The sequence below is a fragment of the Triticum aestivum genome, chromosome 1A (genome assembly GCF_018294505.1).
Source record: "Triticum aestivum cultivar Chinese Spring chromosome 1A, IWGSC CS RefSeq v2.1, whole genome shotgun sequence".
Taxonomy (NCBI): domain Eukaryota; kingdom Viridiplantae; phylum Streptophyta; class Magnoliopsida; order Poales; family Poaceae; genus Triticum; species Triticum aestivum.
This window is the reverse complement of record NC_057794.1, coordinates 70,082,406-70,108,560: the sequence shown is the minus strand read 5'-3', so window position 1 is coordinate 70,108,560 and position 26,155 is coordinate 70,082,406. Positions and strand designations below refer to the sequence as shown.

General features: G+C 41.7%; 2 protein-coding genes and 1 long non-coding RNA gene across 5 annotated transcripts; 2 read left to right on the top strand and 1 right to left on the bottom strand.

Annotated features, from left to right (window-relative positions):
* The first annotated feature begins 426 nt into the window (after positions 1-426).
* On the top strand, positions 427-1,369 carry LOC123096843 (uncharacterized). The gene is made up of 2 exons (XR_006446724.1): positions 427-731; positions 861-1,369. It is a non-coding gene; the product is annotated as an uncharacterized lncRNA (long non-coding RNA).
* Positions 1,370-9,088: 7,719 nt separating this feature from the next.
* LOC123190612 (uncharacterized) lies at positions 9,089-18,994 on the top strand. Of its 3 annotated transcripts, none has more exons than XM_044603288.1 (7): positions 9,089-9,376; positions 13,559-13,671; positions 15,455-15,527; positions 16,478-16,743; positions 17,157-17,273; positions 17,447-17,495; positions 18,168-18,994. In XM_044603288.1, the coding sequence occupies exons 2-7, from the start codon at positions 13,582-13,584 to the stop codon at positions 18,485-18,487; spliced, it is 915 nt and encodes a 304-aa protein (XP_044459223.1). In that variant the 5' UTR covers positions 9,089-9,376; positions 13,559-13,581; the 3' UTR covers positions 18,488-18,994. The 3 variants fall into 3 exon arrangements, with proteins under 3 accessions (XP_044459223.1, XP_044459227.1, XP_044459233.1); XM_044603292.1 differs by having other exon boundaries at positions 9,129-9,376; positions 13,571-13,671; XM_044603298.1 differs by lacking the exon at positions 13,559-13,671 and having other exon boundaries at positions 9,130-9,376.
* A 1,611-nt stretch (positions 18,995-20,605) lies between these two features.
* On the bottom strand, positions 20,606-24,620 carry LOC780666 (RNA-binding protein Y14A). The gene is made up of 4 exons (XM_044603281.1): positions 24,218-24,620; positions 22,923-23,059; positions 22,560-22,705; positions 20,606-20,930 (listed from the first exon to the last, which is right to left on the bottom strand). The coding sequence occupies exons 1-4, from the start codon at positions 24,510-24,512 to the stop codon at positions 20,879-20,881; spliced, it is 630 nt and encodes a 209-aa protein (XP_044459216.1). The 5' UTR covers positions 24,513-24,620; the 3' UTR covers positions 20,606-20,878.
* Between the last annotated feature and the right edge of the window lie 1,535 nt (positions 24,621-26,155).

Here is a 26,155-nt window from a genome sequence, read left to right as displayed (position 1 = left end):
CAACTCAAAACAGGGACTATAGATTAAGCGAAGATTGACTAAGGACGAGGCGACGATGCGCGTGGGAAATGGTTCCAAAGTCGATGTGATCGTCGTCGGCACGCTACCTCTACGTCTACGTTCGGGATTAGTTTTAGACCTAAATAATTGTTATTTGGTGCCAGCGTTTAGCATGAACATTATATCTGGATCTTGTTTGATGCGAGACGGTTATTCATTTAAATCAGAGAATAATGGTTGTTCTATTTATATGAGTAATCCTATATACCTAAGAAGTTCACCCCCACTACTATATTTATCTCTACATGCAGCCTATCCACATCATCAAGTGGGCCATGTGTGACACATGAGCAGCTCTTACAACATGCATAATGACACGTGTGTTCAATAAGAAACTTAAAAAAATGAACCGTTTCCATTTCCAACTTTCCATGTAGACCCATGCATCACCCATCGTCCACACAATTACTCCCCATCATTAGTTTTGCCGGTCTCTACGTCTTCTTCATCAAATCGTTTCTTTTCATCTCCTTCACTATTTTCGGACGGATGGATCTATGTTTTGCCTATTCATCTTCTCTTGATAACCCTCCTTTTAATCCATGGGTTCGTTCCCGTCACCTACACCAAAGCTGAATCAATCAATTGCTTGATGGCAGGAAACACTCACATTGGAGGAAGAGGCGTTGGCAGAGAAAGGGCTTGCATCGTCTCAGCTGGTGTGTGCCAAGGTGAGGAGCCGCCATGACGGTCGATCCCCCAACCTCCCCTAACCCTCCCCAATGTGTGGCTCCATGAGTTCCATGCTTTGTGTTGCGCTCGCGGCAGAGAGATCGTTAATGTCTGGTTGCATGGTGCAGCGGCTTGCCACGAGACTCCACGGTACGGTCGCCGGCGTTTTGCACCTTCCACCGTTGTCTCCTGTAGGTGTATAGCTCCCTTCCTCTGGCCGCCCATGTCCCTGCTACAGCCAGTGGACCTCCACAGATCGGGGACGACAAGGGCACCGACGACCATGGTCAGTCCCGTGACGCCAGGCATGTTCGACCTCTTTCGGTGGCTTTCTGCTGCCCCTGCATGTGGAGCTCAACATGGAGGAACTCGTCGTGGCCCGAGTATCGCTCTGGGCGCGGCTGCCCACCGCCCCGCATGACAACTGGTCCAACGCCCACCAAGTGTTTGGTGTAATGTCGATATGGGCGGATGGCTATTGGTAAAAACAAAATTCAGTTTAGTCTAGAAATTGTATTGCTATACCCTTAATTTTGTGTTCTTCCATAAGATTAGATTTGAATTTACCTCTAACATATCGAATGTATTGAATCTGAAGTACGATACCAAAATGAATGACTTACGTGAGTTTGTGAGACATCTCCTGCGAGTCTGGGACTGTTTTCAACAATTTGTACTGCAGGTATAAGCACTCAAGGTGATGGATGGCTTCATGTTGTAATCTGTTATGTTCACTCCTTCCCAAATTAAACTTTAGCAACCTTATCAGTTGTACAATCTCTTGGTGTTGCTCCTGGGTCCAATATATATATCTGCTTGCTTAGCCAACTCATGGTCTCCGTAGTTAGGCCATAATAGACGAATATTTCCTTTACTCACATTCAACTGATGTATATCTCGGCGTGTTAGTTAATTTCCAAATTAATCTGTAAAGTAGGCTTATTGGTTACAATTAGAAAACCTCTTGGTGTTCTCCTTGGTCCAATATTTATCTTCTTGCTTAACAAAACTATGCCATATGATTAGTTCACATAAATAAGTGATATTCTACTTTTTTGGCGGTTGGAAGAAGATCAGTTTGTCATATCATGTGAAAATGAGTTTATTTGCCTACACTGTTGCTTTTATTTGTCAGTTAACAAAGATGTTTGTGAAACAGTAAATTAGTCAGCATAGTTTAGCTTGCTGAGAACCTGGATGTGGAGACTCAGAAGGTTCATTTCATTCATTTGCCGCTCTGAAATGTTGCCCTCATTAGATGGTTCTGCTTTGTAGAAATCAGGAGTGCAAGTCGAAGTGTTTCCTTCTCTAACACCGTGTTTCGAGGTATGGATTTCGTTACACCCGCATGTTTGGATTTTGCAGCATCGGCCACCCAACGGATCTGATTACCGAATGCCATGCGGCGACCGCAGTGGTGCTGATGCATCATGCATGCCTGCGACATGACCGACACACTGGAACAACTCAACTCCTTCTAGCTTCCAAACTTCTGGCGTGCCCATGTGATGCTGCCTACAGCCTCCCATGGATCAGGTGAAGCTGCTGGAGATCATGGTGTGGGTTCAAGATGAACCTCATGGATGAACGACAGGGTCACAAGTTGCCTCCATGCCAGATACACTCTGCTGCCATGCTGCCGATGTTGCGTCAACGGCGCCAAGGGAATTTGCATGTGAGCAAGTAGCTAACCACTTAATCCATGATTAAATCTCCTAATTAGTCTCGTCATGTCGTTCATTTCAGTTCCTGCATCTCTGACTCTGTTCCTACAAGTCATGATGGGAAGGATGAATTTGTAATCCCCTTTGCCTGCTGGCATTGGATTAGGCCCGCCCTTCAATCCTCTCAATGTATTAAGTTTCTGATTCCTCCATGTCTCCATCCTACTCTAACATCTAGCTTCACTGTGAGGTTATCATATAGGATAGCTGACTATCTACTGCAATGCATTTTGTAATTATGTTCTGATGAGTGAATGTTTGTAATACTTGCCATGTCACACAACATGCTTATTTATTGGCCTTTTAAATTGTTGGCAAACAGGTGCCATCTGATTTCCTATATCAGAACAACAAAGCATACATTTTTATGCTACGTGGGTTTTACTTATCGGAAACTATAGGAAATCTTCGTACTGAAAATAAATAGGACAACAACTCGCTGCTCACTTTAATCTCATTTAATATTGCCACATCTCCGTAATTTCTTATCAGTGGTTACGACATGGCTACGAGAATTTTAACATTTGGATACAGGTGAATAAATGCCTCTTATGAGGTCACTACAAGCCAAATAAGTGTACTAGAACCATTAAAGTGGTTTTACAATGCTATGAATATTGAGGAGAATTCCATGATAATGCTAAGCCTTTGTAAGTTTGCACAAAATTGTATTCGTTAAGATAAATACCAATATTTCATTGAATCTTTAATAGCCATCTTTATTTTCGTTCGATCACATTGTTCATTGAAGCTAAGGCAAAAAGTCCCGCAGCAACGCGCGGGGTGTCATCTAGTATCTTTTATGGTCATGCACCCCTGATGAGTGGTTACTAAATCTTGATAGTAGTGATACACATGTTCATAGTATTGAAGCCAAAAGATGCAGAGTTGATAATGATAGTGCAACTTATTTGTGGCACTGCCGTTTAGGTCATTTTGGTGTAAAGCGCATGAAGAAACTCCATTCTGATGGAATTCTGGAATCACTTGATTATGAATCACTTGGTACTTGCGAACCATGCCTCATGGGCAAGATGACTAAAACTTCATTCTCCCGAACAATGGAGCGAGCAACAAAGTTATTGGAAATCATACATACTGATGTATGTGGTCCAATGAACATTGAAGCTCGCGGCGGATATCGTTATTTCCTCACCTTCATAGATGATTTGAGCAGATATGGGTATATCTACTTGATGAAACATAAGTCTGAAATATTTAAAAAGTTCAAAGAATTTCAGAGTGAAGTGGAAAATCACCGAACAAGAAAATCAAGTTTCTACGATCTGATCGTGGAGGCGAATATTTGAGTTATGAGTTTGGAATTCATTTGAAACAATTTGGAATAGTTTCGCAACTCACGCCACCTGGAACACCACAGCGTAATGGTGTGTCCGAACGTCGTAATCGTACTTTACTAGATATGGTGCGATCTATGATGTCTCTCACTGATTTACCGCTATCATTTTGGGGTTACGCTTTAGAGACAACTACATTCACATTAAATAGGGCACCATCTAAATCCGTCAAGACGACACCTTATGAACTGTGGGTTGGCAAGAAACCCAAGTTGTTGTTTCTTAAAGTTTGGGGCTGCAATGCTTATGTGAAAAAGCTTCAACCTGATAAGCTCGAACCAAAATCGGAGAAATGTGTCTTCATAGGATACCCAAAGGAGACTGTTGGGTACACCTTCTATCACAGATCCGAAGGCAAGATATTCGTTGCTAAGAATGGATCCTTTCTATAGAAGGAGTTTCTCTCGAAAGAAGTGAGTGGGAGGAAAGTAGAACTTGACGAGGTAATTGTACCTTCTCCCTTATTGGAAAGTAGTTCATCACTGAAATCAGTTCCAGTGATTCCTACACCAGTAAGTGAGGAAGCTAATGATGATGATCATGAAACTTCTGATCAAGTTACTACCGAACCTTGTAGGTCAACCAGAGTAAGATCCGCACCAGAGTGGTACGGTAATCCTGTTCTGAAAGTCATGTTACTTGACCATGACGAACCTACGAACTATGAGGAAGCAGTGATGAGTCCAGATTCCGCAAAATGGCTTGAAGCCATGAAATATGAGATGGGATCCATGTATGAGAACAAAGTGTGGACTTTGGTTGACTTGCCCAATGACCGGCAGGCCATAGAGAATAAATGGATCTTCAAGAAGAAGACTGACGCTGACGGTAATGTTACTGTCTACAAAGCTCGACTTGTTGCGAAAGGTTTTCGACAAGTTCAAGGAGTTGACTACGATGAGACCTTCTCACCCATAGTGATGCTTAAGTCCGTCTGAATCATGTTAGCAATTGCCGCATTTTATGATTATGAAATTTGGTAAATGGATGCCAAAACTTCATTCCTTATTGGATACCTTAAAGAAGAGTTGTATATGATGCAACCAGAAGGTTTTGTCAATCCAAAAGGTGCTAACAAAGTGTGCAAGCTCCACCGATCCATTTATGGACTGGTGCAAGCCTCTCGGAGTTGGAATATACGCTTTGATAGTGTGATCAAAGCATATGGTTTTATACAGACTTTTGGAGAAGTCTGTATTTACAAGAAAGTGAGTGGGAGCTCTGTAGCATTTCTGATATTATATGTGGATGCCATATTGTTGATCGGAAATGATACTGAATTTCTGAATAGCATAAAAGGATACTTGAATAAGAATTTTTCAATGAAAGACCTCGATGAAGCTGCTTATATATTGGGCATCAAGATCTATAGAGATAGATCAAGACACTTAATTGGATGTTCACAAAGCACATACCTTGATAAAGTTTTGAAGAAGTTCAAAATGGATCAGGCAAAGAAAGGGTTCTTGCCTGTATTACAAGGTGTGAAGTTGAGTCAGACTCAATGCCCGACCACAACAGAAGATAGAGAGAAAATGAAAGGTGTTCCCTATGCTTCGGCCATAGGCTCTATCATGTATGCAATGCTGTGTACCAGACCTGATGTGTGCCTTGCTATAAGTTTAGCAGGGAGGTACCAAAGTAATCCAGGAGAGGATCACTGGACATCGGTCAAGAACTTCCTGAAATACCTGAAAAGGACTAAGGATATGTTTCTCATATATGGAGGTGACAAAGAGCTCATTGTAAACGGTTACGTTGATGCAAGCTCTAACACTGATCCGTATGACTCTAAGTCACAAACCGGATAAGTGTTTTTATTAAATGGTGGAGCTGTCAGTTGGTGCAGTTCCAAGCAGAGCGTCATGGCGGGATCTACGTGTGAAGCGGAATACATAACTGCTTCAGAAGCAGTAAATGAAGGAGTCTGGATGAAGGAGTTCATATCCAATCTAGGTGTCATACCTAGTGCATCAGGTCCAATGAAAATCTTTTGTGACAATACTAGTGCAATTGCCTTGGCAAAGGAATCCAGATTTCACAAGAGAACCAAGCACATCAAGAGACGCTTCAATTCCATCCGCGATCAAGTCAAGGAGGGAGACATAGAGATTTGCAAGATACATATGGATCTGAATGTTGCAAACCCGTTGACTAAGCCTCTCTCACGAGCAAAACATGATCAGCACCAAGACTCCATGGGTGTTAGAATCATTACAATGTAATCTAGATTATTGACTCTAGTGCAAGTGGGAGACTGAAGGAAATATGCCCTAGAGGCAATAATAAAGTTGTTATTTATATTTCCTTATATCATGATAAATGTTTATTATTCATGCTAGAATTATATTAATCGGAAACTTAGTACATGTGTGAATACATAGACAAACAGAGTGTCACTAGTATGCCTCTACTTGACTAGCTCATTAATCAAAGATGGTTAAGTTTCCTAGCCATGGACAAGAGTTGTCATTTGATTAATGGGATCACATCATTAGAGAATGATGTGATTGACTTGACCCATTCGTTAGCTTAGCACGATGTTCGTTTAGTTTGTTGCTATTGCTTTCTCCATAACTATACATGTTTCTATGACTATGAGATCATGCAACTCCCGAATACCGGAGGAACACTTTGTGTGCTACCAAACGTCACAATGTAACTGGGTGATTATAAAGGTGCTCTACAGGTGTCTCCGATGGTGTTTGTTGAGTTGGCATAAATCAAGATTAGGATTTGTCACTCCGATTGTCGGAGAGGTATCTCTGGGCCCTCTCGGTAATGTACGTCACTATAAGCCTTGCAAGCAATGTAGTTAATGATTTATTTACGGGATGTAGCATTATTGAACGAATAAAGAGGCTTGCCGGTAATGATATTGAACTAGGTATTGAGATACCGACGATCGAATCTCGGGCAAATAACATACCGATGACAAAGGGAACAACGTATACCGTTATGCGGTTTGACCGATAAAGATCTTCGTAGAATATGTAGGAACCAATATGAGCATCCAGGTTCCGCTATTGGTTATTGAGCGGAGACATGTCTCGGTCATGTCTACATAGTTTTCGAACTCGTAGGGTCCACACGCTTAACGTTCGGTGACGATCGGTATTACGAGTTTATGTGTTTTGATGTACCGAAGGTAGTTCGGAGTCCCGGATTTGATCATGGACATAACAAGGAGTCTCTAAATGGTCGAGACGTAAAGATCGATATATTGGAAGCCTACGTTCGGACATCTGAATGGTTCCGGGTGAAAACAGGGGTATACCGAAGCACCGAGAGCTTACTGGAACCCCCCAAAAGGTATATGGGCCTTATTGGGCCTTAGTGGGAGAGAGGGGGGAAAGGAGCAAAGGAGCCCAATCCAAATTGGGAGGGGGGCCGGCCCCCCTTTCCTTCCTCCTCCTTCCTCCTTCCTTCTCTCCTAAATCCAACAAGGCAAGGGGGATTCCTACTCCCGGTGGGAGTAGGACTCCCCTTGGGGCGCGCCTAGGAGGCCGGCCCCTCCCCCCTCCACTCCTTTATATACGAGGGAGGGGGGCACCCCATAGACACACAAGTTGATAATTGATCTTTAGCCGTGTGCGGTGCCCCCTCCACCATAATCCACCTCGGTAATATCATAGTGGTGCTTAGGCCAAGCCCTGTTCCGGTAGCAACATCATTACCATCATCACACCGTCGTGCTGACGAAGCTCTCCCTCGAAGCTCTACTGGATCGTGAGTTCGCGGGACGTCACCGAGCCGAACCTGTGCAGATCGCCGAGGTGCCATATCTTCGGTACTAGATCGGTCGATCGTGAAGACGTACGACTACATTAACTGCGTTGTCATAACGCTTCCGCTTACGGTCTACGAGGGTACGTAGACGATACTCTCCCCTCTCGTTGCTATGCATAACCATGACCTTGCTTGTGCATAGATTTTTTTTTGAAATTACTGCGTTCCCCAACAGAACAACCAAAATTTTGCATTGTTGTCCTGGTTCGAACCCATATATTCTCGACCAGCTCATAAGAGCACCCACACACTTCTAGCCACACTGCAGCTGAGCCATCTTCCACCCCGCAAAACAATCACAATAGACGGCCATCTTGCGAACCAATTTTTTTATTTTAGCAAAGCGTACGAAACCAGCTGGCTCGGCCCATTCGGGGGCTTTTTGTTTTTTAGGTTGCCCGCTAGCGGGGAGCAACTAGTTAATGAGCGCTCCTTCAGGAGCATCGTAACGATCAACGCCACTTGGCGCGCTCTCGGCCATTCGCCATGTGTCGTGCTCTGGGCGCTTTCTCTGGATTTTATTTTTTATTTTTTCGCACGCATTTTTGTCTTTTTAAACAGTTTTTCCCGACATTTTGGTTTTGCACCGGTCTTCTTATCTTTTCAATCAAAAATAAAAAATTGCGCGAAAAAACACGTTTTTTCCCTTTCATGAGAGTCACGATTTTGCTTCCGCGAGAGGCACGGTCGTGCCTCTCAAAAACGAAAAAAACACGTTTTCTGTTTTTTTTCTTTTGCGAGAGTCATAGTTTTGCTTCCGCGAGAAACACGGGCGTGCTTTCGCGAGAGTCACGGCTGTGCCTCTCGGAAACGAAAAAACGCATTTTCTATTTTTTTTCCTTTCGCGAGAGTCATAATTTTGCTTCTGCGAGAAGCATGGTTGTACTTTCGCGAGAGTCACGACCGTGCCTCTCGGAAAGGGAAAAACCGTGTTATATATTTTTTTTCCTTTCGCGAGAGTCATGGTTTTGCTTCCGCAAGAGTCACAGTTGTGCTTTGACGAGAGTCACGACCGTGCCTCCTCGAAAACGGAAAAAAAAATTTCTCTTTTTTTCTTCTGCGAGAGTCACGGTTTTGCTTCCGCGAGAGGCACGGTTGTGATTTCGTGAGAGGTACGGGCGTGCCTCTTTCGGAATGAAAAACCTGTGCTCCCAGTTCGGTTTTTTCGTTCGTTTTTTCGTGAATTTTTTTTCATAAAAACCTATCAACATGAGATCTAGTTTTGAAGATCTCGACGCGAGGGATCCAACGATGAAATCGGTTCAAGATTTGGACGCACGGTTTAAGAGATAAAATATATTTTAAATAAACAGATATACGAAAAAAAAACTCTCACGCACTGTATACGCAATTAGGGGAGTTGAAGTAGTGATTTCGCCGCTAGCGGCCGGTGAGAGCCATAGCAACAATCTCGTACTGGGCCACGCCGGATCGGTTTGGAGCCAAACAAAACGGGCCCCTTTCTCCCCTGCGCGGCCTTGAGCCCCAACCGACGGCGTTACATAAGCAGCGCGATGCTTCCATCTCCCACGAACGCTGTCGCATAATGCGCGTTAAAAGAAGGCAAGAATCCGGCGCATCTATATCTGCTTCCCAATAATGCGCTAACAACTCTTCGATAAATGCCCCCATAGCGGCGGCTACGCAGCGCAGCACCCCGCCGCCGCCGTAGAAGAAGACCAGAGGACGACGACGCTACCTTCGCTAATCCCGATTCTGGAGCGTGCGGCGGCGGTGGAGAGTAGTAGGCCTGCCGGCTCTGTGGCGCTGAAGGTGCGCCCCCTCCCCCATCCCAGCGCCCCAATCTTGCGTTCTGTTTGCGTGTTTCCCCATCTTTTTGGGCTCTTTTTGGATCTTTGATTAGTCCTCATGTCCGTACTGGCGTGCCAAAAGTTTCAGCAATCCCGTTTCGTGTAGATCTGGGGTTCAAACGGGTTTCCTTTTTCTTTATGGCTGAAGAGAAAGTATTGGTGTTGATTGGCTTGTTAGGTTCATGGTTTTTCTTTATAAGATTTGACAATCTTCGCTTTCTTCTTCATATTATTCTTGTATTTCTTTTTTTTATTTCTTATAGTGAGTTGTTTGGATTTAGATCAGATTCTCATGTTTCGAGATTATATATTTATGGGTTTATTTAGGACACATCTAGATGTGACATAGTTATGTCATATCTAATCTGATGTCTACCATGTTTGTGACCTGTTTTTTTTTGTCCTGGCTTTTTTTTGTTCCTTGTTGCTACGTTATTTGTAGGAGATTAGATGTAACATTCTTATAAAACATCTAAATGTGAATTAGACAAATTGATATTTTATTCCTTCCTGATTGTTGATAAACCCCATATTGCTTAAGCTTGTTTCAACATATTTTTTTTGGCTTAAGCTTGGTTAAGACAAAATTGCATGTGTCTATCTTGTGATGTCTTCAAATTTATCACTTGTGGCAAAAAGAAAAAAAAGAAAAAACAGTGTTTGTTAGAAAACCTATTGGTATAAGATATACTCGAAGTATCGTACTCTTATTACTGAAACTAGTAAATTTGTATGTTGATATTTAGTACTCTTTTCATACCAAAATGAGTGTCGCGCTCTTAGTTCAAATTTGAACTAAATCCATGACATCTATTTTGAAATGAAGGAATTTTTATTGCACACTCATATTAGCTTGGATATTAAGCATGTTAGTTATGTGATTACTGATGATATTCATATTTTGTATGATATTAATTTTACGCTAAAATGTTGAGCGTGTGCCATTTAATTAATCTAGATATTAAAATTGACATTGTTTGATGGCCGAGATTAATTTGATCTATCTTTTTGAATCTTTTCATATTAATATAGATGCAAGTTAATCCAAAATTTTGAAAATTGGTGCATCTTATATTTTGGACCGGATGTAATATTTGTTATTTAATTTGTGCTCAAAGTTACACTCAAAATTAATAAATCTCATATTATACTCTCTTCGTTCTTTTATACTCCTTCTGTTCCTAAATATTTATCTTTCTAGAGATTTCAACAAGTGACTACATACGGAGCAAGATGAGTGAATCTACACTCTAAAATATGTCTATATACATCCGTATGTGGTAGTCCATTTAAAATCTCTAAAAAGACAAATATTTAGGAACGGAGGGAGTATTAAGGTGTATTTGTTTTTCACAAAAAATACACAATGTAAGATGCATTTATTTTAATTTCTCGTAATTCCTTTTTAGTCGTCCATAAAATGGGAAGTATTTTTTTCTTAATTGTTTGTATCTCTTTTTATAGCAAAAGAAGGAAAGCATGTATCTCATACTTTCTTGGACTAATTGATTTACTTGCCACAAACCACACATTTGCTAAGGGTAATTTTGTCCTAACATGTTCATAACCATGTGCCTTGTTCACCGTGTCAAAAACAATACATCTTATATAAAGGAACGGAGGGAGTATGATATATGAAAATAGTTGTGCTTGTCTTTGTGAGATTGTCCAATTTGTTTTGTCTAGTCATTTGATGAATTTTTTAATTGCTTTGTGCTTGTACAAATGAGTGTGTTTAGACCTTTGATGGATCTTAGCATTGACTTCAAAAAAGTTATTTCTTATTCAACTAAAAAATAGCAAAAATTACATTATTATTCGTAGTTGCCCTTATGTCGATCGTAATTGTTGATATAGTACAGTTGTCACCATGATTTCCATGCAATCTTGTTAAGAGCCAAATCCTAGGATACATTCCAATCCTCTCTTTGTACCGCCTCCTCCCCTCTCAACTTTGGTCGCCGCATACCCCCTAGTATTTTCGCTGCTGGTGCTTCTGCAGGCCTTCATTGGATATGTCCAAACCACATTAGTCGGTGTTGGACAAACTTCTTTTCAATTAGTGTCACCCCTACCTTATCACATTTTCCCTCATTCCTAATTCAGTCTTTGATTGCAAGCCCATACATCCACCTTAGCATTCGCAAATACCCTCATTCCTAATTCAGTCCTTGATTGCATGCCCATACATTCACGTTAGCATACGCATGATACTCATTGTTGGATGTGTTGTCTCTTAATACGCCAACATGTTGCTCCATATAGTATCACATGTCTAATTGTCATCTCGCTTTGATTTTGTGGCTAACATTCTCATTGATACATCATTGCTTTGTAGCATTGATCCCAAGTATCTCCTAGGCATTATATGTCCCTATAAACTAACTTCTCGGTCTAAACCCTAAAGTCACACCTCATATACTCGGTCTTGGTTCTATTAAGCCTAAACCCCTTGGCATTGATCCATGCTAGTATTTTTTTGATGAATTTTTTGGCCTCTATTTGTCAGGTTAGTCATTTGCTTATAGATAAGTTATAGCCAGCTAGTTAGTAGCTTAGTTCATTTCACCTAGTTACCAACTTATTCCAGTATTTACTAGGTTAGTTAGAGGGACTCCTGACCGATTAAGTTTTGCGTGATGGTATTTCTGTTGTTTGGTACCATCTTTTACTTGATGGAAATGCTTTACAAATATGCATATGGTATCAAAATGCACAAAAGATCAGCTCAGCCTATATAGTGAGGATGCACCCAAAAGTGGCATAGAAATTAGTGGAACCAACTTGGTGTGAGTTCTTATAAGTATACAATGACTTTGACCCATTCTAAGCTAAGATGAAGTTGTCTAAGATAGATTGCTAATATGTGTGAGCAAAGTGTTCTTATATGAAACTAAACCTTTTGGACGTGGGGTGATATACTATACAAAGTCACGTTGTGACTAGAGAGAACACAAGTAAACCAACCAATCCAAGCTACCCCCTCTATCCATATATATAGGGCCTAATGCGTTTTTCGAGGTTAACTTTGACCACATGTTAGAGCAATAATATATGACATGCGAGTTACGCAAAGCATACCGGAAAATTCGTACATGGGAGGAGTTTCTAATGATATAATTTTCACATTATACATCTCATATATTATAAATCTTACAAGTAGTCAAAGGCTGTCCCAAAAACTGTATTAGGCCCTATATATATATATATATATATATATATATATATATATATATATATATATATATATATATGGATGGAGGGAGTAGAAGTAGTTAGATCATTTGAGATGACAAGAGGCTAGGTTATTAGCATTATTATTTTGTATAAACAAGAATTCAAGTTAATTGATTGAAATGGTTGTGAGAGCCAAAATATTTGTACCATTTGGAGGTTGTGATGATTGAATGTATTGTTGGTCTAATTACTTTGCTCCTATGGATTTTGTCATTGTTATTCAGGTTCATCTTTTATATTTTTGTTACTGTATAAGTCTATTTGTCAATACCCCGATATCACTTCTTTTCACAATGGCATGTGATATACTCTCGTGAGATACATCATGAGTGTGTAATACTGAAAAGCAGATGATCCACTTTTTAAGATAATCAAAATAAATATGATAATATTTGACAGCCATGCCCTTGGAGTGTACCAGCAGCCTAGGAGTCAGCCCATCAGTAGTTGCGCTTGTTTTGACGATGCTCTCTACATTGGAGTGTACAATAAATAGGCCAAGAGTAACAAGAATTTAAAACAAAAAGAAGGGCGTGTGATCTTTAGTGGTTGCGCTTGTTTTGACGATGCTCTTAACATTGATGTTTCATATATTTTGTTATTTCATCGTATTGCCTCGCCATTTTTTCTGTTGTTTGTTTTACTATAGTTGTACATGGTCTTGGGTGTTTCACTATGCTTGCATGTGGCCTTTGATGACTTTTCTTCAAATACTACAAACTCATGCTTGTGATTGTTTTGGTGTTTCCATTCTATATATGGCATTTACTAGTGTTACGCATGGTATATTAGTTTTTCCTAGAACTAGCGCTTTATTATATGCACACATGGTGTGATGTGAACTATTGTAATGGAGGAAGTACTATAAGTCCAACATTGTGCTAACACCCGTTGTTTCTTCTATTAGTACTGCCTTTAGATTGGCTGGATATGGATCTAATTCTCCCGTTCAAAGTTGGAGATCTTGCCGAGTCAAAGTCTTTTGTTAAGGGTTACACAGGTGCATGGTTCCGCTCCAAGGTGGGACATTTAATGTTTTTTTATTTGAATTTAGTGATTTAGGAAGCAAACAGCTACTCTCAGCATGTTCTTTTTGCGTCTTTAAAGCTTCCATTGACTCCATGTACATCGTAAAATCGGTGGTGCATTAATTGTTGACGACCCCTTGTGCTCTGTTGTCTTGACAAGAGCTTTCTTAATAACAAGCAAGTGCACAAGTACCAAACAAGTGCACAAGTACTACCTAGTGAAATTGCCTGCCAGATTTTGGCCACTAATTTTTACTGTTCTATATTTTCCTGACTAAAAAATTTATAGATAAGTACAACCTAAATATTTAAAAGAGAATGTATTTCCATAGTGCTAGCAGAGTACATGTGACCCACATTTTCTTTGCACTTCTGGTATACTATCAATTTCTCATATCATCTCTGTTTGTTTGTCCTTGTAGTGAACTAGTGAAGCAACTAGGGTGTATTCTAGCCTCAAAAAAGGTCGTTGTACATGGACAGAAATAGTGACACCTAAATTTCTATACAAATCCACTTGCCCTAAGATTGGATCCAAAAAACGTTTGGTTGAGAGGGTCAATATTGGGGCTTAGGATATCATTAATGCATGCTTCGGGCAACTATTTTATGCTCTTTATAGAAACTCTTGCACAAACTAGGTAGAAGAGACTAGCTAATAAATCATAAATGACCCAAGGGTTCATATAAGCCTAGAGCCTTGTTGCTTGAAGACCACCACCTCCCTTAGTGGGAGGGAACAAAAGGCAATAGCGTAAAAGGACATAAGTTGCCACTACACCTTTAGTGGGAGAGAAAAGCAAGGCTATAAGAGGAAACTAGGAACCATGGACCATACTTTATTATATACCATTGATTATGGACCTAGATCAAGGTCTATGGTGGACCTTTGACCTTGACTCTCTAGGGGTCTTGACTTCTTTATCCTTCTTAGGCTTCTTTTTTCTAGGATTTGTTTGACTATTGAATTTCTTTATTTCATTGGGTCGTGTGCATGACCCAATGTGGCATGTTCCAAACTTGAGCTGGCCACTTGCCCCCCTGCACATATTTTAGCCCCCGGTTATGCTTATATTAGGTCCTGACCAAGCCCCTGTGGCATTACTCTTATCTTCGGCCCTCCTCTAGCCTAACGTGTTAACCTTCATTTTTATTACAAACTGAACTTCTTAGAGCTCACAACCCATAAGGTCACCCATTTAAATACCAGAATATCATAATGAAATCCACACAAACAGCCCACCAATGATTAGTTGGTGAGAGTTGAACTCTTGTCATTACTCCCTCCATGCTTGAAAAGAAGGCGTATAAATTAGTCTGAAGTCAAACGGGCTAAAAATTTATATAGTTTTCCTACAAACTCTGTTAAACTTTGCACCATTTGACTTCAGACAAAATTTATACGCCTTCTTTTCAAGCACGGAGGGAGTTGTTTATAAAGCTATGCTACACATCTAGGCTTTGCTATTGTAGCCCTGAAGTCTATCAACAACAACAAAGCCTTTAGTCCCAAACAAGTTGGGGTAGGCTAGAGCTGAAACCCGTAAGATCTTGAAACCGATGTGTGCTGAAATACATATTACAAACATAGATGATGAAGCTTTTTCTTTCCAATATATCATGCTAGTATGGTACTACTTTTAAATAAAAAATAATATAGACTCTCATCGTTTGACCATGATCTCTTGGATTACAAACATAACACTTCTCTCCTTATTCATTCCATGGTGGGGTATAGGGCTTTACTAACACATATTGTATTAATTCTTTTTCAGATTATTGATATGCGTGTCACAGAATCTGGGCACCTTGAGTATTACTTGGAGTATATTGACTATACTGAAGAAGGCAAGCATATTTTTACAGAAGCTCTGTTTTTTTCGTTTCCACATAACCTTTTGCTTGAAGGGATTGTGAAGGGACCATGTGCAATAATCAATTTGAAAACTCATTTTTGAACTTTTAGCTTAAGGATATTGGTGCAAGCACCTTGTTTTTGTTTTGTGGACATAATTTGTATTTGGAATTATCCTCTTGTACACCACTGAGGCCCTGGAGGCAGCCGATATATTTTACGGCATGCACCCAATTTTTGAAAGTAGACCTGCTAATTATACATGTTTTCTCTCTATATATATGATATAGTTATCTTTCGTTTAAATTTTTGTCAGTCCAGAAATATGCCACATGTTTGCTTGGACGATTAAACATTATTGTAGGTGGTACCCTTGAGCAGGAATCTACAATATAATGAAGAAACATCTGTATTTTACAAATCTTATAATATTGCCTCAAGCTTTTAATGGATCATGTATGATGCCTGGCCAACACTATTTACCTTTAATGAGATGGATCATGCAGTGCTTGAAAAACCATGTGATCTCTCTATTTATATCTCCCCCAAAATGGTTTGTGCTGTACAGATCATAATTGATGAGTTTGGTTTGATGTTTGAACAGGAAGTTGCAAAGCCTGTATTCGAATCTGCAGAGCTAGTAATACATGAAAACATCTGGCTATACCTTGCATTCCAATTTACCTGACAATTGATCAACCAGTGCACTAACATTTGTCTAGTACCCAATAAAGCATGTGCTTTCTTGCCCAAATGTTTATCTTGTCTGGGAGTGGGGGCAGGACAGTTGCTGGCCGTAGCCATGTAGTGCAATTATGTCTTGCCGTGATTAATTACCTTTATACTAGACACCAGAAAATCTTGGAACACTTGAATCTGACCAAGATTATAACTGTTGGTTTTCTGTGCACCTCATATCATTACTGTCCATGCCCTTTTGCAGAGAATGAATGGATCAGAGTCTTTCAAAAGAACCCACTCAGCCCAGCATGCGGGGAAGGGAAATCAAGTGAGAGTACTGAAATAATGTTGCGTCCTGCCTTTCCTCATTGGTATAGGGGGGGACAAGTTCCTGCGCACTTTCCAAAGAATGAGCTTGTTGCAAGTGTTTGTGATACCTGGAAAGTAGGTGACAAGGTTGACTGGCGGTGTTCAGATTGTTACTGGACTGCGGAAATTATTAGGTTGAACAGTAGAGATGTGGTTCAGGTAAACATCTAGTAATTTGCTGTTTTAGTCATAAATTAGCTCCTGCTTGTCATTAACTCTCTCATTGTTCGCTGTTATCGTGGACCACTATGTTTCATGTTACTGCCATGTGGATACCTCAATCATTTTTTTGTGCTTGTTATCTGGTGGTCCAATAGCTTTAGGGGCTGATAACACAATCAACTTTCTTGCTGGTGAAGATGACACAAAATAATATGATACCAAATGAACTTCCATGCTCTGGTCAATAATTAAAATATGAAGTGGGCCGAATTGTGTTACTCCCTCCGATCCATATTAATTGCTGCTCACTTAGTACAACTTTAGTAGGGAGTATCATTTAATCTCCATGTTTTCATGCTGGTTAACCGGGGACAATAACTCACGTGTTTGTCCTTGACATTTTTCTACAGGTAATGCTGTTGGATCCTCCCATGGGTGAAGGCGGGCAACATCCTGCTAAGAAAAAGGACCTGAGGCCTGCACTTGATTGGTCCATCATTAAAGGTTGGACTGTACCTGTTTCGGTGGTAAGTTTCTAATGCTTAGGTTCTAGCTTCTGAATACATTTTGTTGATTAATGCTTGTAGTAGGCCGTTGAGGTGATCCTTGACCAGTTGTGGAATGGATTCTACTTATATACCACAGTTTAAACTGTTGTCTATTTTTGTATACATCTTACAGTGTATCTATTTATGGTCAGGCAAAAGGGAAATACTGGCAAGCTGCTCGTCTGGTTCATCCTAAATCTGGTACGGCTGACCTTTTGTGGAAATATATGGCTGTCATGCATAGTAGGCTAATTAATATGGTACGGTCTACCTTCAAATTAAGTTTCATCTGCGCCTGGTGGTTTTCAATGCTTTACATAATTCTAGAGTCAAGAACATAAATGGGGAAGTAACAAACAGTAAGCCACACTAAAGCATTAGATTGTTAAGACAACAAGGATGTACCCAACCATGAAGGAACACAGGAACAGCTTCCGAGGTAAGTTGCATTACAGAACTCAAGAGATTACTGTTGAAACTTGAAAGTTAAAAGGTACTCCCTCCGTTCCAAAATAGATGACTCAACTTTGTACTAACTTTAGTACAAAGATGAGTCATCTATTTTGATACGGAGGGAGTAGCAGTTAGATGCGTCCTATGGTCTTTCCCCTTTTCCTTGGGCGAGCTGTCTTAATATTTCAATTAACAAATTATTAAACAGCCATGTTATTGGCCACATTAACCCCAAAATTGGAATCTAGTCCTAGTTCCTTTGTTGACTGAGCACAGCTGGGATATTTAGTTAATCCAGTTCAGTGAAGTGTATTATTTTCCCTTGTAGCTTTTCATGTACTGTCTGTGAAGCAATGAAAGACTTCACAGGGATATGTTAGCCCCGGGAAACTTACCATCTTTGCTATTCCCTGGTTTCAGATATAGAAGACAGCATCACAGATGAAGATGAAGCCCCGGGATCTCCAACCGTCAAAAGACCCTCATCGGACACAAGCAGCATATCTAAGCTAAGCAATCGGAGCGACACCATCCTGGCGTCCACCGAAAAGTTGGGGCAGGCACATGAATCATCAGACCCCAGTCGACGGAGTACCCGCAGTTCCAGTAAGCGACAGATATCTCCTGCCACTGTCAAAGGAGCTGCTATGGCAGAACCGAACGGGCCCTCTAATGGAAACGGTTCCCACCGCCGGTACCCCTTTCGGGTCCGAAGGAACGCAGCAGGGCAGCAGAGATAAGCTGGTAATGCGGCACACCAAGTTGACCCCCCTATGGGGTTGACGGGCATTACGGATACTTAGGGCCTGTTTGGAGTCCCTCCCGCTCTGTGACCCCGCTCCCGGAGCTGGCGGAGCTGAAGTTAAAAATCACGGAGCAGGAGAGCAGGTGCTCTGCAGATCCTCGGATTTCGCGGAGCCGGTGGATTGCCGAACAGCTCCTTAGTGTTATACTCCCTCCGTTCTAAAATTTGTACAAAGTTGAGTCATCTATTTTGGAACGGAGGGAGTACCACGTAGCTCTAGATACATTGAGGAAATGGTTGATAGATGCCTTTGCGGAATCGGCCACATAGGCACGTGACATTTCTGATGAGAGTATCTGGGGTGTGATCCATTGACTGATTGTTATACTTGGTAAAAGTTGTAAACTTAAGGCTGGTTATTACTCTGCCTCGCGTTGTCAAGTGTCCGAATCAGATATGCTGCACCGTGATGAAAATAGATATATTACCCCTAGTTATTTCAGTTTTTCTTCAATCTGAACACATTGACGCACAATCACAGAATCATGGATACTTTTACCTCTACATCTTTTTTAACTCCAGCACAGAATCAAACTGAACACATTGCTCCAGGTTTTTTACCTTTTTTTTAGGGCACAGATTTTTTACTTTAGTTCGCTGGACCTGGAGGGGCTGGGGCTACAAAAATTCGGGTGAATAAATCATCAAAATTGAGATGCATACGAGCATATTTTTTTTATTTACTTCGCAATGCCGATGCAAGCGGCGTCCTGGTCGTAAGATTAACAATAAGTTTATGAAATGGTGTTGCACGCAAACCCGACTTCTTTGCACGTCAGTAGCCTCAAACACCGTAGTGAGTCGCGACAGCTTCAATTGGTTGCCCATTATGCTTAGGTAAACGCCTCGCGCATGACGTCCTCTGCCTCTTTTTCTTCTCTTCGCCCTGCTCCACAGCCATTTCTCCTCGCGGCTGCTGCTGGCCAGCACTAAGGCGCCGTCGCTGATGCGGGGAAAGAGAGCTAGTACCCCAGTGTGCTTCAACAGCAGCAACCACGGTGACCATGGGTGACCCTGCGTGCTACCGATGCTAGAATTGGCTACCGCGGATGTTGGGACCGTGCGCTACAACTGCAGGCACGTATCCCAAGGAACTTGGTAGGGGAGCTACAACCAGTGCACCAATTGCTACCGTTGGCGCCATTTTTTGCTGGAAATAGAGAGCAGGGGTCGCGATCGGCGCTCAGTGGAGCTGCAACCAGCAGCGTCAAATGCTATGAATCGGCGTCGTCGGTTTTTTTTCCTGCAGGAACCAAAGAAAGTAGGGGATGTCACCGTCGCACGGAGGAGCTGCAACCAGCATCATAAAATGCTACGATCGGCGGGTGAGAAAGCTACAACCAGCTTTTAAAAAAGTTTCAACCCGAGACGAGGCAACCACAAAATGTTGCAACCAGCGGCCAAGAAAGCTTCAACCGGCTGCGGCGACAACAAAAATTGCATGGCGAAGCAATGGGTGATGCGACAGGCGCGTGGCATGCTACGACAATGACTGGTGGCAATGTTGGAACCCCACACAGCGATGTTGCAACCAAGAGGGTGGAGGCAAAGCGAGCTGCAAGGCCATGCAGCTCGGCCTACAATGAGGACAACTGGCTGTGCGGTGACAAACTACGTGCTCGCGCAAGTCGACGAACACAGAAGGTAGCCCTTAAAAAGCATGGTTAATAGTATAGCCAACAATCGGCTACATGAATTTGCCATGTCACTTATAGTCAATTTTATAACCCACTCATACAATAGTTAGTCATACTAGTATACTACATCAATATATGACCCACATGTTTCTCACAAAGAGTGTTGGAGATCATGTTAAAGCCCACTTCTCTTCTCTCTCATCCAACTCAGCAAAAATATATTATTTAAAGTATTACAGCCTACCTACATTACCTCATCGTACTTGCTCTTATGCTTAGCGAAATTGCAATGCTCAATAAAGGCCTGATGGGACCCAGTAAACTGACAAGCAGGCATGTGGCATAAGTGAAGAAAAGAAAAACAGAAGTCTATCAAACAAGTTGGGCAGATGAGTAAAAAATAATGATAGAAGAAATAATAATACAAATTACCCATCTTCAAGTTCATTAAATTGTGGCACAAACATTCCAATCCAACACATCACGGATCCAACATCAAAGGCTACAATTGTCTCAAACTGGCAAGCCAAACTTCAAGAGCAAACATGGCTCCATCCACCAAAGTAAGGACCTTGAAGATGCCATACAACTACTACCGGAAATTGGTACAGAGAGACAAGGGCCGCCGTCAAATTACGATAAGACAAGCAAACAACTGAAAGCCCATGATTCTCGCACTTCCGTCGCTCCTAAGGGTATCTTCTCCTTGGTGGGCTCCTTGAGCGATTAGGCCTCGGTGATCTGAAATGAACACAGTACAAACTCAAGTATTATATTCTGTTCTGAGAGCTGTGTAAAGAACATACTGAACTATGTATGCATTTGGTCGGTGACTCGGATTCAGACTATGATTAAAAAGTGAAACAAAGACAAGAAAAGCATCGCCAAGGTAAAACTAGGAAATATTGGAAGAAATCAATCATATGTACAAGCCAATGTATAATTAAAATCCATGAAATCATATTACATAGCCAAAAGCACTTGGCCAAAATTTAACTGAAATCCCCTATGATTAACTACTGTAGAAATACTCCCTCCGTCCTAAAATAACTAACTTTAGTACAAAGTTGTACTAAGCTTGAGACACTTATTTTCGGACGGAGAGAGTACTACATTATTACTTGGGGAATCTCAGCAGATATTAGAAAAGAAGTGCATAAAGCAGAGGGGGGAAAACTACTTGTTTGGGAGAGTACAAAAGGAATAAAGGATAACTTGTGTAATTAACCAGGGACCTCATAACATACTTAATCTGGCATTCCTCCAAGGATGTGTTATGAATGAAGTGAACCCCAACCCCTCAGATTAAAGCATTTCAAGAACTTGAAAACCAGCCAGGAAAAATCTTCTTGGGATTATACTAAGCATGCAAGAAGAGTTCAGAAGGTACATAACTTCATCCAATTACTAACAACTAAGTTTAGCAAACTTATAATTTAGATTTATAATTTGTATTCCTAATGTTCTTTTTATCATAATGATTTGGTGGTTTTCAGTTGGGTGGCCAGTACACGTTTAACCAAAGTACCAAACCAAAACTAACTTCATCAAACTAGGTTTAGCAAACTTAACCTAGCATGTTTGGCAACATTTGGGAAGGGGAATGGGAATTTAGAGTAGGGAGTTCTATTGAGATTAGACATGGGATGAGTCATTTTATCCCAATCCTCCGTTTGGCGCATGATAGGAATTATGTGTGAGAATTTGAGGAGAAACTGTATTCTGTTGTTTGGTTTGTGGGAATTGACGAGGGACTAGACAAGGAAGTTAACATAAGTTATGATAAAGGGTTAAGATTGACTCACTAAAACAAAACAATTCCCTTCCAACTCCCACCCCCCTCCCCTGTTAATAAAACGGTGGGAGTTGGAGTCTCAAGTCCCATGACTATTCCCATATGAATTCCCAATCCCCCTAACCAAACAATAGATTTGAAGTCTCATACCCCTTCAATTCCCATTCCCTAGCTCGTTCCCTAGCTCTAACTACCCCCAAGCAAACACGCTGTAGATTTATATTCTTCATTCCTAGTCTAATTTTTTTATCATAATTTAGAATGATTTGCTCTCCCCACTTTCAACTCTCAAGTAAGCGTCTGGTGACATTTCACCCGAGCAGTCTGTGCGCCAAAATCTAGAGCTGGCTCCTGCTTTAGTGCTTGCCTAAAAGCCTCATATATGGATGATAATTATGGCCAGTTGGACACTAATTTGTAGTTCAGAGTACCTAAGCAACGTTTTTATCACTATATCTGGAAGGTTCTCACACATATATTGGGCAAATCAAACCTGTAGCTGTCATGCCTGCAGTTTCCTTCTAACATAACCAAAAAAAAAGAGAACTAAATACGAAAGCTCACATAAACCATACCTCTTCCGAGTACTTCTCTGTTTGACAGGGCCATTACTAAATGCCCAGTCAACACTTATTATCTGCGATAGAAGCTCAGTTCCGTCTGATTCTCTTATTGCACGCTTGGCTTGCTCAAAGTTCTCATACTCAATTAGAGCATATCCCTGCATAGGAGAAGGGAAGCCACACATATATTAAGGAGGGGATAAGAAAGGATGCAAGCAAACCCTGTTCTTATTCTATGGATGACAAACTATGCTGCCTGTCTTACTCATAATTAAGGAATAGCCTGAGGATTTCACGAGTGCAAAACTAGAAAACAAAACTAAACCGAATGGCATCTCCGCAAAATGTAAGGACTAGAGGTGGTAGGAAGCATACCTTCACAAATCCAGTCCGGCGATCCAAATTCAAATGCAAGTTCTTGACCTGACCATAATCCCCGAAAATATTATGGAGGTCCTCCTCCTGAGCTTCTTCATGAACTCCAGTAACCAGTACAATCCACCCTTCAATGGCTGTACACAAGGCAAAGCATACAAGAAAATAACTCCATTAGTGACAATTTCTGCAAGGAAATACACATTGAAAAGGACAGCGTCCAGAAATGCAGTTGCAGTTATTTAGTTACTAATAGTATATTATTTGATTCATTGCTTTATACAAAGCAAGCTTTGGTATGAGCAGAAAATAGCAACGGGAGTATGTCATGCAACACTTCGCTAATAGAACTCAACAGAAGTTGAGACTAAAAATATTCAAAGGTTTTGTGGATGTATGGCAATCAAGCACCATCAATTGCATAATGAAAAATAATACAGAATGTTAAGGGGAATGCTGGTTGGAAAGACAGAGAAATAGGATAATGAGAAAAATATGGTCTGCTTGGGAAGATAAGCGAAGAAAGCTCTAAGGTTTCCCTTCCTGCATTCAGAGCTTATCAATTCGTACCAAGCTTATTGGAGGAACTGAATGTTAAGGGGACTATTAATTTAATTATGTAATGAAAAATAATACAGAAGGCAACGCCCTAAGTCATGACCGTTCACATCACAAGAAGTAAGATAGCCACAGCTTCAATCAAAGAACAACCTCAGCAGTCAAGCACATTAAAAAAAATCTTTTTCACAAACAAAAAATAATCATCCCAGCAAACCAACTCACGGGCTGCAATTAAAAGTAACCCACAGTCTCAAGCAGAAAACGAATCCTGAGGCAAACATCCAAAAAGAATCGTATTTATGCTCCACGCTGGTCACTAACATGTAGGATGAAACGGTTCAGAGATCTACACTAAAATCATAGGTAAACAATCTTGGTAAACTATGAACACGCAGCAATTTCCAACCCCAAGGAAACCAGCCGACCAAATCGCCCAAAGCATCCATCTGCATATCTACATTGCTCAAGAAAAAGGCAATCTATAGCAGCAAGGAACCCAAATATCTCCTTGCCGTACGCAGCAGCCCATGGGCATCGGAAGAAACCTATCAAGACGGGATCTTTGCAGTGCCTTGGCATTCAGATCTCGTTCCTCAAACAGCAAAACTAACACGTCGAAGAAGAAAACATACTAGGTTACCAGACCTACGCGAGCGTCAGACCACGCCGCCCTACCTGACTAGAAATCTTCTTATCGGGAAACACGGGAGGGAGGGACAGGGATGGAGACGTACAGCGCACGGGTCCAGGGCCGCCATCGGAGGCGAGGGCGTCGAAGCCAGAGCGGCCTGCGCCAGCTAACCGCGAGTCGCGGTGCGCGGACGAGGAGTTGGGGTCCTCGCGGAAGCCGCGCCCCTTAGTCTTACGCGGGGCATCGTCGTCGCCGCCGCCGCCCCCTGCGATGGTAGATCGGAGGCGGGGAGCGGGGGCCGGCGAGGGTTCGATGGCACCCTCCTCGTCCATGAGATCGTCGTCGTCGGAGTCGAAGTCGACCGCCTCCACGTCCGTGTTCATCGCCGCCGCCGCCATCGCTGCAGCCGCCGCCGGTGTTGGTTTTGGGTCTGGGTTCGGATCGGGAGGGGCGAGACCTACTGGGGTTTGGGCCTTCGGGGTTTGCACGTCGGGTTATCTTCTCTCTCTCTTTTCAGAAACACCCTTGACATATATAGTACTGGAAACATGCTAATCCCTACAAGAACACGGATTTGCTAGCAAAAGTAACTCTCTATTCCCTCCAAGTTTTCTTTAGACTAGTCACAATGAAAATAACTTAACTAGTAACATCACACATTACAATACAAAATTGCTTATGTGGCAGTTAATTAATGAGGAAAGAGAGATTTGTGGTAACTTATGTAGTTACTATAACATCATACATTTCAAGGCATAATGAGTCTATAGCCTAATAAATGAACTATTTCATGATACGACTCATATGTTACTATCCACTATGGAGGTAGTAACATAGATTAATAACATCGACAAGTTACTACTCCATGTTACTCCTCACTGTGAGCAGTCTAACACGGTACAATCGCATCGAGTGTAAATCTAGTGGAAACCGGACATTCAGCGAAAACAAGAGAACTTGATCTTGTATCATTGGATAAATAATGTGCAATGCGAGAAGGGAGGATGAGGATGTACAAATTTCAAACTGAACCCCGCGAGAATCCTCTCCATCGGTACGGAAACATCTTGAGGCTGAGTCGTCCCGTACCTTTTCACGATTCGGTTTCCTTTCTCTTCCTTACCATGAGAATCTAGGGTTACGAGACGAGCCGGCGAGCAGCGCGGGTGATTCCTCCCTAGTGATTGTCCCGCCAACAGTGGCAGCCCTCCTTCGAGCGTTCCATGTTGGGTCGGCGGTCAGCGAGCGGCATGAATGATTCCTCTTAGCGATTGTCCGGCCAACCATGCGGGTACTCGTCTGAGCGTTCCTTAGTGGCGTCGTACTGGATCTAGGACCCCATGTATGAGGATAGTTTTGTACCCTTCATATTTTCTACTTTGCCCCATTCTCTTTTGTCTCGTGGCTCATGCAGTTTTGTACCCTTCATATTTTCTACTTTGCCCCATTCTCTTTTATCCCGTGGCTCATGTAGTGCTTCCCTCTTCTCTAGATTGGCTAGATTTGCAAAGCAAACGAAGGAGGGGACAAAGTCGTGGCTCATTGGGTTGTCTCCTCCAAGATCAGCACATCCTTTATAGGAAGAGTGCAAATCTAGTGGAAACTGGACATTCAACGAAAACATGGAAACTTGATCTTGTACCATTGGATAAAAATGTGCAATGCGAGAAGGAAGGATGTACGAATTGCAATCTAAACCCCGCAAGAATCCTCTACATCGGTACGGAAACATCTTGAGGCTGAGTTGTCCCATACCTTCCCACGATTCGATTTCCTTTCTCTTCCTTACCATGGGAATCTAGGGTTAAGAGACGAGCCAACAAGCAGCACGGGTGATTCTGTTGGGGAACGTTGCATGGGAAACAAAAAAATCCTATTCTCACCAATATCAATCTAGGAGATGACCATCTACGAGAGGAGAGATTGCATCTATATACCCTTGTAGATCGCTAAGCGGAAACGTTAAGAAATGCGGTTGATGTAGTCGAACGTCTTCGCGATCCAATCATGATCCGTCCTGCGAACTCCCGATCCAAGTGCC

Coding starts and splice junctions, on each gene's coding strand:
- LOC123190612 (XM_044603288.1), top strand. CDS start 13,582: ATGGATCTAATTCTCCCGTTCAAAGTTGGAGATCTTGCCGAGTCAAAG. Junction 16,744..17,156: donor ACAGTAGAGATGTGGTTCAG/GTAAACATCTAG, acceptor ATTTTTCTACAG/GTAATGCTGTTGGATCCTCC. Junction 17,274..17,446: donor GGACTGTACCTGTTTCGGTG/GTAAGTTTCTAA, acceptor ATTTATGGTCAG/GCAAAAGGGAAATACTGGCA.
- LOC780666 (XM_044603281.1), bottom strand. CDS start 24,512: ATGGCGGCGGCGGCGATGAACACGGACGTGGAGGCGGTCGACTTCGAC. Junction 23,060..24,217: donor CGGCCCTGGACCCGTGCGCT/GTACGTCTCCAT, acceptor CCTTGTGTACAG/CCATTGAAGGGTGGATTGTA. Junction 20,931..22,559: donor CAGAGAAGTACTCGGAAGAG/GTATGGTTTATG, acceptor TGTTCATTTCAG/ATCACCGAGGCCTAATCGCT.